The sequence below is a fragment of the Delphinus delphis genome, chromosome 18 (genome assembly GCF_949987515.2).
Source record: "Delphinus delphis chromosome 18, mDelDel1.2, whole genome shotgun sequence".
Taxonomy (NCBI): Eukaryota; Metazoa; Chordata; class Mammalia; order Artiodactyla; family Delphinidae; genus Delphinus; species Delphinus delphis.
The window spans coordinates 35,299,094-35,313,632 of NC_082700.1; the positions used below are offsets into that span (position 1 = coordinate 35,299,094).

The 14,539-nt window shown below is 34.6% G+C and overlaps 1 protein-coding gene across 2 annotated transcripts in view; it reads left to right on the top strand.

Moving 5' to 3' along the window:
* KLHL1 (kelch like family member 1) overlaps window positions 1-14,539 on the top strand; it is a 382,458-nt gene that overhangs the window by 264,920 nt on the left and 102,999 nt on the right. For both annotated transcript variants that reach the window (XM_059996028.1, XM_059996029.1), the window contains one exon: window positions 10,659-10,845. In XM_059996028.1, coding sequence (XP_059852011.1) covers window positions 10,659-10,845 — 187 coding nt within the window. The remainder of the gene's footprint in view (window positions 1-10,658; window positions 10,846-14,539) is intronic.

A 14,539-nucleotide genomic window follows, 5' to 3' on the forward strand; every position in this document is an offset into this window, starting at 1 on the left:
CAGTTGCAAGCAGATACGGAAATAATAACTGATGAAGGACTACAAAAAATCGGTGAATCAACTAATTTGCATGGCAAACTTTTGAGCATAATTGTCCAATTCCCTCTCTATAGTCTTTGAAAGTCTATCAGAAAAGGTAGAAATATATAGAAAACCTCCCTAGGCATAAGACAACTTATGTTTTCCCTTGAGAAGTGGGACAGCCCTACCTATGAGTTTATTTATTGTGTTGCCACAAAGTTCTGTCATAACTGAACTCTCTCCTTTGACCAGCACCTCCACTGACTTAAATAGGCTCAAGTTTCAAGGTCACACTCAGTGTGACTACTAAGTATTTGTTTCCCTGTAGAATGTCTTAGAAACTGCTTAATAAAAACAACTGAAAATATTTTATGTGTATCCCCTATTTATAATACATTGAAGTAGAAAATCACTTTTCCTGGTGTTTACAGTATATGATAATATTCATCTTATTCATTTTTTCAAGCAGAAAACTTGAAAGACTATGTATGAAACTGTCACTTCTTTTCTAAGGACTGTCACTTCTAATAGTAAACAATTTTGTTTTATAGATTCAAATTCTGTGAGTCGATTATTTTAGCACAACACCCAATAGCAAAACAACAGTTTCAAATATTATGAAATAATATGAGGTATATGAAATTTTATCACTCTCTTATGAATGTGAGAATGTTTTCATAACTTTGATTGCCCAAGGATATAGTCTTAGAAGACTCAATACATTCTTTGGTCCATAATAAGTTTAGACATCTTTCTTTAACTGTTTATTCAATATTGCATTCCATTTTCCAATGGACACTTTAACCAGATAAAAGGTACAGAAAGATGTGTTTGCAATGCTTCGTACATATTCTGTTAGTTACCGTGCCTTTCAGCTTATGTCTTCATTCAGGCAATATTACTCTTACTTAAGGAATACCTTAGAATATAGTTTATTTTCTTCTCAGCCACTAACATTATATATAATGTAGATTTTTTTGACTCTTACTGCAAAATTAGAGTTGTGTGCCCTCTTTGTAATAAGAGTAGGTTGTGCAGCACAAATTTGTGCATTTGATTTTGTTTACTTATAAAAGAAATGTTACAGTGTTACAATTTAAGGTAGTATTTATACATGCAAGTTGCTGCAGAGAATCATGACAGATTCTAGCCAAGAGAGTATTGTCTTTGACACATTAAGGTAATTATAGAGAAAGGAGACAATTATTTGAATGTTTTCTTATTTGGAGGTTGGAAAACCAATGCAAAATCTGGATACTTGAATAGTACATTTTATTTTAATGAAGCAATATTTTCAGAATCATAATTTCCAATTTATAGCAAGCATTTGAAATAAATTCATATAAATATTCTTGGAAAATGAAGTTTGAGTAGTGTCTAGATGTAAGCACACAGGATTAAAAAACATTAAATATATTTTTAACACCTTTATTGGAGTATAATTGCTTTACAGTGGTGTGTTAGTTTCTGCTTTATAACAAAGTGAATCAACTATATATATACATATATCCCCATATCCCCTCCCTCTTGTGTCTCCCTCCCGCCCTCCCTATCCCATCCCTCTAGGTGGTCACAAAGCTCCGAGTTGATTTCCCTGTGCTATGTGGCTGCTTCCCACTACCTATCTACTTTATATTTGGTAGTGTATATATGTTCATGCCACTCTCTCACTTCATCGCAGCTTAAATTTCCTCCTCCCCGTGTCAAGTCCATTCTCTACATCTGCGTCTTTATTCCTGTTCTGCCCATAAGTTCTTCAGAACCATTTTTTTTCTAGGTTCCATATATATGTGTTAGCATACAGTATTTGTTTTTCTCCTTCTGACTTAATTCACTCTGTATGACAGACTCCAGGACCATCCACCTCACTACAAATATCTCCATTTCATTTCTTTTTATGGTAATGTAATATTCTATTGTATATATGTGCCACATCTTCTTAATCCATTCACCTGTCGATGGACATTTAGGTTGCTTCCTTGTCCTGGCTATTGTAAATAGAGCTGCCATGAACATTGTGGTACATGACCCTTTGAATTATGGTTTTCTCAGGGTACATGCCCAGTAGTGGAATAGCTGGGTCATATGGTGGTTCTATTTTTAGTTTTTTAAGGAACTTCCATATTGTTCTCCATAGTGGCTATATCAATTTACATTCCCACCAAAGGTGCAAGAGGGTTCCCTTTTCTGCACACCCTCTCCAGCATTTATTGTTTGTAGATTTTTGATGATGGCCATTCTCCGGTGTGAGGTGATACCACATTGCAGTTTTGATTTGCATTTCTCTAATGATTAGTGATGTTGAGCATCCTTTCAAGTGTTTGTTGGCAATCTGTGAATCTTCTTGGGAAAAATGTCTATTTAGGTCTTCTGCCAATTTTTGGATTGGTTGTTTGTTTTTTTGATATTGAGCTGCATGAGCTGCTTGTATATTTTGGAGATTAATCCTTTGTCAGTTGCTTCATTTACAAATATTTTCTCCCATTCTGAGAGTTGTCTTTTCACCTTGTTTATGGTTTCCTTTGCTGTGCAAAAGATTTGAAGTTTCATTAGGTCCCATTTTTCTTTTTTTTTTTTAATTTCCATTTCTCTAGGAGGTGGGTCAAAAAGGATCTTGTTGTGATGTATGTCATAGAGTGTTCTGCCTATGTTTTCCTCTAAGAGTTTTATAGACTCTGGTCTTACATTTAGGTCTTTAATCCATTTTGAGTTTATATTTTTGTATGGTCATAGGAAGTGGAGTGTTCTAATTTCATTCTTTTACATGTAGCTGTCCAGTTTTCCCAGCACCACTTATTGAAGAGGCTGTCTTTTCTCCACTGTATATTCTTGCCTCCTTTATCAAAGATAAGGTGACTATATGTGCATGGGTTTATCTTTGTGCTTTCTCTCCTGTTCCATTGATCTATATGTCTGTTTTTGTGCCACTACTATACTGTCTTGATTACTGTAGCTTTGTAGTATAATCTGAAGTCAGGGTGTATGATTCCTCCAGCTCCATTTTTTTTTCTCAAGACTGCTTTGGCTATTCAGGGTCTTTTTTGTGTCCATAAATATTGTGAAATATTTAGTTCTGGTTCTGTGAAAAATGTCATAGGTAGTTTGACAGGGATTGAATTGAATCTGTAGATAGTTTTGGGTAGTATAGTCATTTCCAAAATACTTATTCTTCCAACCCAAGAACATGGTATATCTCTCTCTCTGTTTGTATCATCTTTAATTCCTTCCTCAGTGTTTTATAGTTTTCTGCATTCAGGTCTTTTGTCTCCTTAGGTAGGTTTATTCCTAGGTATATTATTCTTTTTGTTGCAGTGGTAAATAGGAGTGTTTCCTTAATTTCTCTTTCAGATTTTTCATTATTAGTGTTTAGGAATGCAACAGATTTCTGTGCATTAATTTTGTATCCTGCTACTCTACCAAATTCATTGATTAGCTCTAGCAGTTTTCTGGTAGCATCTTTAGGATTCTCTATGTATAGTATCATGTCATCTGCAAACAGTGACAGTTTTAGTTCTTCTTTTCTGATTTGGATTCCTTTTCTTTCTTTTTCTCCTCTGATTACTGTGGCTATAACATCCAAAACTATGCTGAATAATAGTGGTGAGAGTGGACAACCTTGTTTTGTTCCTGATCTTAGTGGAAATGTTTTCAGTTTTTCACCACTCAGAATGATGTTGGCTGTGCGTTTGACATATATGACCTTTATTATTTTGAGGTTAGTTCTCTCTATGCCTACTTTCTGGAGAGTTCTTTTCATAAATGGGTGCTGAATTTTGTCAAAAGCTTTTTCTGCATCTATTGAGATTATCATCTGGTTTTTACCCTTCAATTTGTCAATATAGAGTATCACATTGATTGATTTGAGTATATTGAAGAATCCTTGCACTTTTGGGATAAACCCCATTTGATCATGGTGTATGAGCCTTTTAATGTGCTGTTGGATTCTGCTTGCTAGTATTTTGTGGAGGATATTTCCATCTATGTTCATCTGTGATGTTGGCCGGTAACTTTCTTTGTTTGTGACATCTTTGTCTGGTGTTGGTATCAGAGTGATGGTGGCCTTGTAGAATGAATATGGGAGTGTTCCTTCCTCTGCTATATTTTGGAATCATTTGAGAAGGATAAGTGTTACCTCTTCTCTAAATGATAGAATTCTCCTGTGAAGCCATCTGGTCCTGGGGTTTTGTTTGTCGGAGGAGTTTTAATCACAGTTTCAATTTCATTCCTTGTGATTGGTCTCTTCATATTTTCTATTTCTTCCTGGTTCAGTCTTGGAAGGTTGTGCTTTTCTAAGAATTTGTTTATTTGTCATTTATTTGTCATTGTTGTTTATTTGTCATTTATTCCAGGTTGTCCATTTTTTTGGCATATAGTTGCTTATAGTAATCTCTCATGATCCTTTGTATATTTGCATGTCAGTTGTTACTTCTCTTTTTTCATTTCTGTTTCTATTGATTTGAGTCTTCTCCCTTTTTTTCTTGATGAGTGTGACTAATGGTTTAGCAATTTTGTTTATCTTCTCACAGAACCAACTTTTAGTTTTATTGATCTGTGCTATTGTTTGCTTCATTTCTTTGTCATTTATTTCTGATCTGATCTTTATGATTTCTTTCCATCTGGTAACTTTGAGGGGTTTTTTGTTCTTCTTTCTCTGACTGCTTTAGGTATACAGTTAGGGTTTTTACTTGAGATTATTCTTATTTCTTGAGGTAGGATTGTATTGCTATAAACTTCCCTCTTAGAATTGTTTTTGCTGCATCCCATAGGTTTTAGGTCATCGTGTTTTCACTCTCATTTGTTTCTAGGTATTCTTTGATTTCCTCTTTAATTTCTTCAACAATCTCTTGGCTATTTAGTAGTATATTGTTTAGACTCCATGTGTTTGTATTTTTTATAGATTTTTCCCTGCTACTGTTATCTTGTCTCATAGCACTGCGGTCAGAAAAGATACTTGATACAATTTCAATTTTCTTAAATTAACCAAGGTTTAATTTGTGGCCCAAGGTATGATGTTTCCTGGAGAATGTTCTATGAGCACTAGAGAAGAATGTGTATTCTGTTGTTTTTGGATGGAATGTCCTATAAATATCAATTAAGTCCATCTTGCTTAATGTATCATTTAAAACTTGTGTTTCCTTATTTATTTTCATTTTGGATGATCTTTCCATTGGTGAAAGTGGGGTGTTAAACTCCCCTACTATGATTGTGTTACTGTCGATTTCCCCTTTTATGGCTGTTAGCATCTGCCTTATGTATTGAGGTGCTCCCATGTTGGGTGCATAAATATTTACAATTGTTATATCTTCTTCTGGATTGATCCCTTGATCATTATGTAGTGCCCTTCTTTGTCTCTTGTAATGATCTTTATTTTAAAGTCTATTTTGTCTACAGTTTACAGTTGCTCCCAAAGTCCACTACCTCAATTTTAGGATGATTCATTTTCTATTCAGGTATTCCACAGATTCAGGTACATCAAGTTGATTGTGGAGATTTAATCCACTGCTCCTGAGGGATTTAATCCACTGCTCCTGAGGCTGCTGGGAGTAAGTTCCCTTTCTCTTCTTTGTTCACACAACTCCTGGAGTTCAGCTTTGGATTTGGCTCTCTTCTACATGTGGGTTGCCCTCTGGCATCTGTTCTTTGCCCAGACAGGAGGAGGGTTAAAGGAGCAGCTGATTAGAGGGCTCTGGCTCACTCAGGTCGGAGTGTGGGAGTGGTATGGAATGCGGGGTAAGCCTGCACAGCAGAGGCCCGCATGATGTTACACCAGCCTGAGGTGTGCCATGTGTCCTCCTGGGGATATTGTCCATGCATCACAGGACCCTGGCAGTGGCGGGCTGCACAGGCTCCTGGGTGGGGAGGTGTGGATGGTGACCTGTACTTGCACACAGGCTTCTTGGTGGCTGCAACAGCAGCCTTAGCGTTTCATGCCCGTCTCTGGTGTCCATGCTGATAGCCGTGGCTTGCACCCATCTCTGGAGCTCCTTTAGGCAGTGCTCTGAATGTCCTCTCCTCGTGCACCCTGAAACAATGGTCTTTTGCCTCTTAGGCAGTTCGAGACTTTTTCCCAGACTCCCTCCCGGCTAGCTGTGGCCCACTAGGCCCCTTCAGACTGTCTTCGCGCAGCCAACACTAGTCCTCTCCCTTGGACCTGACCTCCAAATCCTGAGCCTCAGCTCCCAGCCCCCACCCACCCCAGCAGGTGAGCAGAAAAACCTCTCAGGATGGTGAGTTCTGGTTGGCACTGATCCTCTTTGTGGGAATCTCTCCACTTTGTCCTCTGCATCCCTGTTGCTGCTCTCTCCTCCGTCAGTACGAAGCACCGCCTCCTGCCCAAATCCCCATCTCCGCCAGTGAAGGGGCTTCCTGGTGTGTGGAAAAATTTCCTCCTTCACAGCTCCCTCTAAGAGATGCAGGTACCATCCCTATTCTTTTGTCTCTGTTTTTTCTTTTTCCCTACCCAGGTATGTGAAGAGTTTCTTGCCTTTTGGGAAGTCTGAGGTCTTTTGCCAGCGTTTAGTAGGTGTTCTGTAGGAGTTGTTCCACATATAAATGCATTTTTAATATATTTGTGGTGAGGAATTTGATCTCCACATCTTAGTGCTCTGCCATCTTAAAGGTTCTCCGCATTAAATATTTTTATGGTGCTAATATGTGGTTCAACTCCTCAAACCATTAACAATCAAAATTATTTGTCTTTTAATAACAAATGTAATGGTCATTTGAAAGAAGTATTGTTTAAATAATTGTATTTCTTTTCATTTTTTCCTAATTAAAGTGAAGTTAGTGATAAAGCCAGTAAACTTTAAGAAGAATGTACAAAAATAAAGTAATAATGTTTAATATAAACAATTTCAAAGAACATCCTTATTCTAATTAAAAATTTATAACATTTCTGGCAACTGGAACTAACAAAGTTACTATTGAGTATTCTAGCTATTAAGGGATATATTATTCTAGTATTTTATGTTAGTCATTTCTGAATATCATACACAAGATTTGTATATATGTTTATTGACCCAGTTCTCTTCTGCCACTATAGGTTTACCCTACAACTTGATGGTCATTATTTACTCACAAAGATAAACTACCAATGTTATAGAGAGGTAGATCATATTTGCAAAGTGACTGCCTAGCTGACATGGATCCTCGGATGGATCAGCTTCCTAGAATTTTACAGTCTTAATCGTTAATACACCCTATGCTGTCCTTCATATTGTCTAAGGATATTCTTATTTCTGACATATTTTCTACATGACAAAATATTCTGAAACATTATTTTGCACATAGTGAGATCTTTTCTTGAGGTTTAATGCACAATTAACTCATAAGGACATAGTCAATTTTTATCCCAAGCATAAGAACATATCTAACAGTGAAGATATTGACAAACTTCCAAGGACATTTTTCTTGTAAACTAAGTTGTACTATAATTATCTTTGACTGGAAAGGGTATTAGTATATAATATCCTAAGAATAAAATCTGATTTATAGACAATTACTGTACAAATTCTTGTACATAAACATGACTATGTTTCAAAGTAGTATACCATTATTGAAACATATTGATATTTTTTCTAAGTGGAACAAGCAGAGGAACTGTTACAGTAGTTTAATTTTATTCAAAAATTTAAGAATGTAAAAAACAAAACTAACTTCCATTGTATAGTGAGGAGAAAAATTTGTGTTAATCTTGGATCATTGCAGAAAATCTAAAGATAGTCCAAGTTTAAAGGATAACTTAACCATCTTATTATTCCGAACTTGTGCCTGAATTTGGGATGGAATAATCCTAAAAAGTGTCAGGGGAGATGAAATACAGACACAAGTCATATAGTACTCATAAGTGAGAAATAGTTACAAGTAATAGTTTGAAAACACACAGTAATAAGTACAGAGATTATGAAGAATTCAATTTTTTTCAAAATAAATAACTTTTTCAAATGATTGGGTACACTAAAGTTAAGAAATTTTACAAAATGATTTGTTAATAAAATGGAAAATATCATTTAAGTACAGAATATCTGTCATTTTACAGAAATAAAGTATAAGTTTTAATTTTATATTGTATATCTTCCAGATCTTTTTTTTTTTTTTTTGGCTTGCTATGAGCTGATTTTTATTGGGAGAAACAAGAAAAACAGGGCCACTGTCTTCAGAAGGCTCGAGTTAAATAAACCATGTGTTTCCTGAGTAAGGCATTCTCACATTTAGAAACTGTTCATCAGATTAGACAGTTGACATTTGGGGATGGCGGAACAGAGATACTAAACAGGGAGAAGTTGGTGGGTGTGGTTCCTGCCAGAGCAAACTTGGCAGCCTCCTGATGGGATGAAGGGGACCCAGGGGAGGAGTGCCAGCCCACCTTACTCATGAGCCCCAGGAAGTGTGGTTTGGATAGTTGGAGAGAGAATGAAGCAGAGATGCTTTAAACTCATTCAAAACCAACTTCACTGTCTTTCTAATGGTTGATCCTTCTGCTGACCTCTCTATGTAAAAGTTTGTGATCTGTTGGCTTCTTCTCTGTTTCTTAACCATTTATAATACGTGCAGACATGTGAGGCCCAGGTGGGCTTTGAAGAGGCCTGGAGAGGAGGTGTTTGCCCATAAATGGAGATTTTGAAACTTAAGACAAGCCTTACTCAAGACCAAGTGGACTGCCACACATGCAGTGAGGTCTAGGGAGTCTGAGATCTAAGTTCTAGGTCTAAGGAGTTCTTTTTTTTTCTTTTTTTGAATTTGCATCTTTTTAAAATTTTTATTTTAAATTGGAGTATAACTGATTAGCAATGTTGTGTTAGTTTCAGGTATACAGCAAAGTGATTCAGTTATAAATATATATGTATGTATTCTTTTTCAAGTTCTAGGATATACTTTAAAATAAATAATATGTAATATATTTTTATGCATACATCTATCAACATTGAGAAATTCATTTCCTTTTAGAAATTATTACTTGAAAGTATTTTAAACCTAGGCACTCAGAGTTGACTCTGCTCTGATACTTTATTTTTACAGTATTCCATACATTTCTTTATAACTGTATATTATCCATAAACATTTTGAAATAGTCCTTATATACATTGTATGAGTGTTTAGAAATATATAAATATTTAGCTATCCAAAAAGATGATAAAATCAATGTTTTTAGCTTCAGCTTTATCATCAATGTATATATCATCTTACTGAATTTTAAAAACTATAATAGTTCCCTTAAGCAAACAAATGAGTTCGTTCCTGGCTTTTCATGGGTTGAGTCCTTGCCATGAAAGAAGGCGAGTCTTTCTTCTTTTTGTTGGCTCTACTATTGTCTCACAGTATGAGAGCTCCCCCTCTGAGCCCCCAACTCTATTTCATTAAGGTCTCTATTCATTAATATCTTACAAGTAAAATAGTAGTCCCTTAAAAAAGAAAGAAATGAGTAGGAAGGCAACTAAAGTTTTAATATATAAGAAGAGAAGCATAAGCAAGACTTTAACTAAACATCTTCCCTTCTATATTCCAAAGTATCTGGTAATTCTAATATGTTATACTCCTTATTCAGCCTCAGAGCCATTCTGTTATCTTTCCCACCTCTTATATATATGAGTATCTTATGTGTTTTTATATTCTTTCTGACATCTCCACCAGTAATTTATTTATTACAATGGTTAAATAACTTTATTTAATTAAGATTCAAATTATAGTGTTAAAATCAATTAATTATATGCTGCTATCATTTATTAATTTATTCACTCAATATATTTGTGTACCAATGTGGTACAGTGTCTTATCAATGTAGACGAAAAGGTCAGTGAGTCAATGTTAAATTTTCTACTTATTAATTTTGTAAATCCATATGATAGATTTAACTCACTTGAAGTAAAACAGGATTCATGAACAAAAGAAGAGAATGTGATACTGAAACAGTCAAGGAAAAAGAAAATCTAAAGAGGGACAGAGAGAGGAAAATTAAAGATACTTTGGTTACATTCAAAGAAATGTACAGAAAATAATTTGTGGAGATGATAACCTTCTGTAGTAAAAGGGAGACATAATAGAACTTAAAACTCTGGTCTCACTCTATTATTCCCTCAGGTGCTGCATTTTTGGTAAATTTTTTTTTAGTTTCATGGCTGGAAACTATTACTTTGCCTGATGTACAGCTTTTCAACTGCTTGCATAATTAAAAAGATGTTACGAGCATAAATTTTTATTTTTATTGAGATTTTTTTCGGTTTGAAAGGGATTTAAACTATACTTGGAACATCTTAAAGTAAATATGTGAATATTTATGATAGGCTTGTTAGGACTTAATTTGTTGAACTTTATTTTTTAATTTACTTCACCAGACATGTTTATGGCCAAATAGGCAACTATATTTGACTTGTGAACAGCTTTCTTAAAAAGGAAAGGGAATTGAAAATGTGATCTTTAGAAGTACCTTTATACTCTGTGTGGTAAAATGATAATAAATAATATGGAATCAAAAATAATATCTGTTCTGTTTCTCTTGGAAGCCATGCATTTTACTCATATTTATTTGTTAGTGTAATTAATTCTTATTATATTTTACATCCCTCTTCTACTTTTCATTTGATAGCTTATGCTCATCTCTATAAAAATCATTATTAACAGTGATTGTGCATTATTCACAGATATTGGCTGACCTAGAAAACCATACATTATTTAAGAATGATCTGGAATGTCAAAAGCTGATTCTGGAAGCAATGAAATACCATCTATTGCCAGAAAGAAGAACTTTAATGCAAAGTCCAAGAACTAAACCTAGAAAATCTACAGTTGGAACTCTGTATGCAGTGGGAGGAATGGATAACAACAAAGGTATTTAGTTCTAGATCTTTAGTAATACACACACTGTATCACACCATAACGTGATTTTACGGTTGTAACCTGTGTAATACCAACAAACTTCACAGAATCACAGCTTTATTCATTAAGATTTAAGATTTAGGGAAAAGTTAAGACACCTCTCAGTTTTCCATTTTTTCAATCTGTAGTTGCTGCTTCTGCTTCTTACTCATCTTTAAATGTTTTATCTCATGCATTATGTACAAGACTTCATATGAAATGAAAAAGAGATTAAAAGTACCTAGAAAACACGGGCCAAATAATTTGTTGGATATATTGAAACATGTATTTCTATTCTAAGTAAAGGAAATGTAATCTGCCAGCCACATGCTCGCTGAGAGTAATATTATGAAGGAGCGAGTCTCTGCTTTTGAGGGGTTTAGAATCTCATACAGAAGCCAGACAAAGAAGTAGACAATTATAAATGGGTGTACTGACTATGGCAGGTATCATTTACAAATTTAAATTTTTTTTTACCATTTTTACTCTTACAAGGAAGTGAATGATTTAAGACCAAATACATACATTCGAAGGTTTTGTTCTTACTTTTCTATAGTTAGCGGGAAAATCTCCATGAATGTTTGTTCTCTTTAGCCTTTTTTATGTGTCTTAATTTTCCTGAACAAGTACACAAGACAAATAATGTAAGTGTCCTATGTTTGCATCTAATAGGTGACATAATTATCCATAATACATTTACTATACATGTACAAAATACAGTTGGCAAACATAGAGTATGACCACATATTCAAGCTCTGTTAAAGGAACTCTGTTGTTAAAGAATCAGGAGGAAGCAACAGAACTTACCTCAACTACTGTGAAGTGAGATCCCAAAATAGGAGGCAAAGGGAAACAATTCAGGTAATCAATAGAGAACAACACACATTTCTCATTTTTTATTTGCCAAGAAGATATCTGTGGCTATAAAATGATTTTCACTAGTTTAATTTTTTGAAGATTTACTCCTATTTGCTGGGCTATGGATTTCTAGTGATTATCACATTAAACGAGCATTAAAATATTAACATATATATTCAAGAGCTTAACTATTAGTTAAAAAGGGTAAATGACTTGACACTTTAAGAACTAAGGAAATGGCATCAATCTCCCTCCTTCCCTGTCTCTCTCCACTTCTAACTCTTTCTTTAATGTTATTATTTAAGAGACCAAGTCAAAAATTTCCCCCCTAAATGATATAGTGCTTAACACCCTCTTTTATAAAGTGGTGAAACAAAATATCTTAGATACAAATCTCTCTCAAAAATAGCCAGAAATTATATTGAAATGTCCCCAAAAATGTTTTTCAAGCTTAGAAAACAAATCTATTAACCTGTATCCATGTAGTCCTTATGAGAGTAATAAATACTAAATAACACACAGCACGTGATATAATTTGCCATTTCTTGGAGCAGAAGCATGCAAACTTTATTGTAACATTTTTGCGGTACGCGGGCCTCTCACTGTTGTGGCCTCTCCCATTGCGGAGCACAGGCTCCAGACGCTCAGGTCCAGCAGCCATGGCTCACTGGCCCAGCCACTCCACGGCATGTGGGATCCTCCGGGACTGGGGCACAAACCCGTGTCCCCTGCATCGGTGGGCAGACTCTCAACAACTGCACCACCAGGGAAGCCCTATTGTAACATCTTAATAAGTTCATTTTACCTATAAAAGTAAATATCAATAAAAGGACAATGATGTTATATATGTTTATCAAATTTTAAAGTCTAATGAATGACATTTACTTTTCAAGAACACTGCATTCTACAGAATGAATGCCTGTATAAGATAAATTCCATTTGTAAATATGCACATATCATTGAAAAAATAAAGAAAGAACATTGATGAAATCAGGCCAGCCAGTGACTAGGACTGAGCAATAAACAACAAATTAACATTAGTATAAAAATCACTATGCTATGAAGAGCCAAAAGACATGACTAATTTAAATTTTTAAATTTAACGACTTTAAATACAATTACCATAGCATAAAATAATACGAGTATGGGGGGGGTCTTTTGAGTTAAGCTCTTTGTCAGCATTTGAATTTGTCTAATTTTACACAGCAGTCTTTTGAGGCTGAAGAAATTCTTAAGAAATTGAACTTTCTTAGGGATTTTGAATCTTTCATTTTATAATTGAACACTACTAATCATTTAGCTATTGTTCCACTTATCCAGTAGTCCAGAAGATTAAAAGCGTGTGACAAAACAAGGGATTTAAAAAGATATTCCTGATTAAATCAGCAATAAAATAGAAAAAAAATTGAAGGAAATTTTAGGAATTCTTACCATATCCTCTGCACTCTACGAATTGGATATTAAATATATCCCATAACTTAGACAAAAATCTGACATTACCAAACCTCAGAGAACCTACTTTTCCTGCTGCAGCAAAAACTTTACCAGTTTCAAGAGATTTAAAGAACAACTAGGACATTTTCAAGTTAATCCCTTGTATTTGCATTGTGCTTTTTGCTTAAAAGCTGTTTTCTACATCTTATTAACTTGTGCTCTCTCTAAATAGGCATTAAGATTTTATCTTAAAATTGTGTTTTCTTTTCTTTAAAGGTAATGAGGAAAATTAAAATGTAAAAAGAGGCAGGGAAATCAAAAGAAAAAATATAGCAAAACATTGGAATTTACTTTGCATGACTAATTTGAAAAATAATGCAATACAATATAATACACTATGTTACAATACAATACAATGATATGCAATATTTAGTGTGCTTTTTGGAATTATTTACATATTCATATTGTGCCTCATAAGGCTATGTAAACATTTTATTGAATTCCTCTTCAGCTCCACAGTTACTGGGATTTGTATGATATTTTATGGGATTGATAAACTATGAGTACAACTCTTGCAGATTTTCTGTAAATATTAAGAAAATTCAGAGCATTTTTCTCTCCTTTCCCCTCCTTTCTTCTTATATCCACACATACATGCATCCTATAATGATGCACTTTTTGCACATCTATTTTGTGCCGGCTCTGTGTTAAGAACTTGTGAACATTATGAATATTACCCCTACCTCACAAAGCTTCCAAGTTACTCTAGGAAAGCAAAGAGTAAACAAAATATTTGTGAATAAAATGAGTGTTACAGGAATGGAATTGCGAGTGAAATCAGTATAATGCTTGGGAGCCAACCTAGTCTAGTCTAGAAGAGTAGAGAAGTACAGAGAAAGTGTTTGTTGTTGTTGCTGTTTTTAGTTGAAATCTAAAGAATTATTAGGCATTAGTTTAGCACATTACTGGAGCAGCAGAGTAGGTGTGGTGGTGAATTCCAGACTAGAGATAAATCAAATGTGAGGGTTTACAGCTAAAGAAGAGTGATATCTTTAAAAATGGAGAGAAATCCTTTATGGCTGAAATATAGCCAGTGGAGAAATGAAAGCCACATGGTAGTAGAGGAAAGACACAGCAGATTTCAGGGAAAGGATAAGAATGATAGATTCTGAATTGAAATCTAGACATCATAGAAAGCAGGTGATGTTCCGAGTGAAGAAAGTAGTCTTTGCGATCAGAGAGATGCCTGTTCAAATCCACGAATGTCACTTAAAATCTCTAGTCTAATTTATCTTTTCTCAATACTGTATTGTGTTTCTGTAACAATTACAGTGATTAAATGTAAAGAGGCTAAACTAATACACAGCATTCCAAC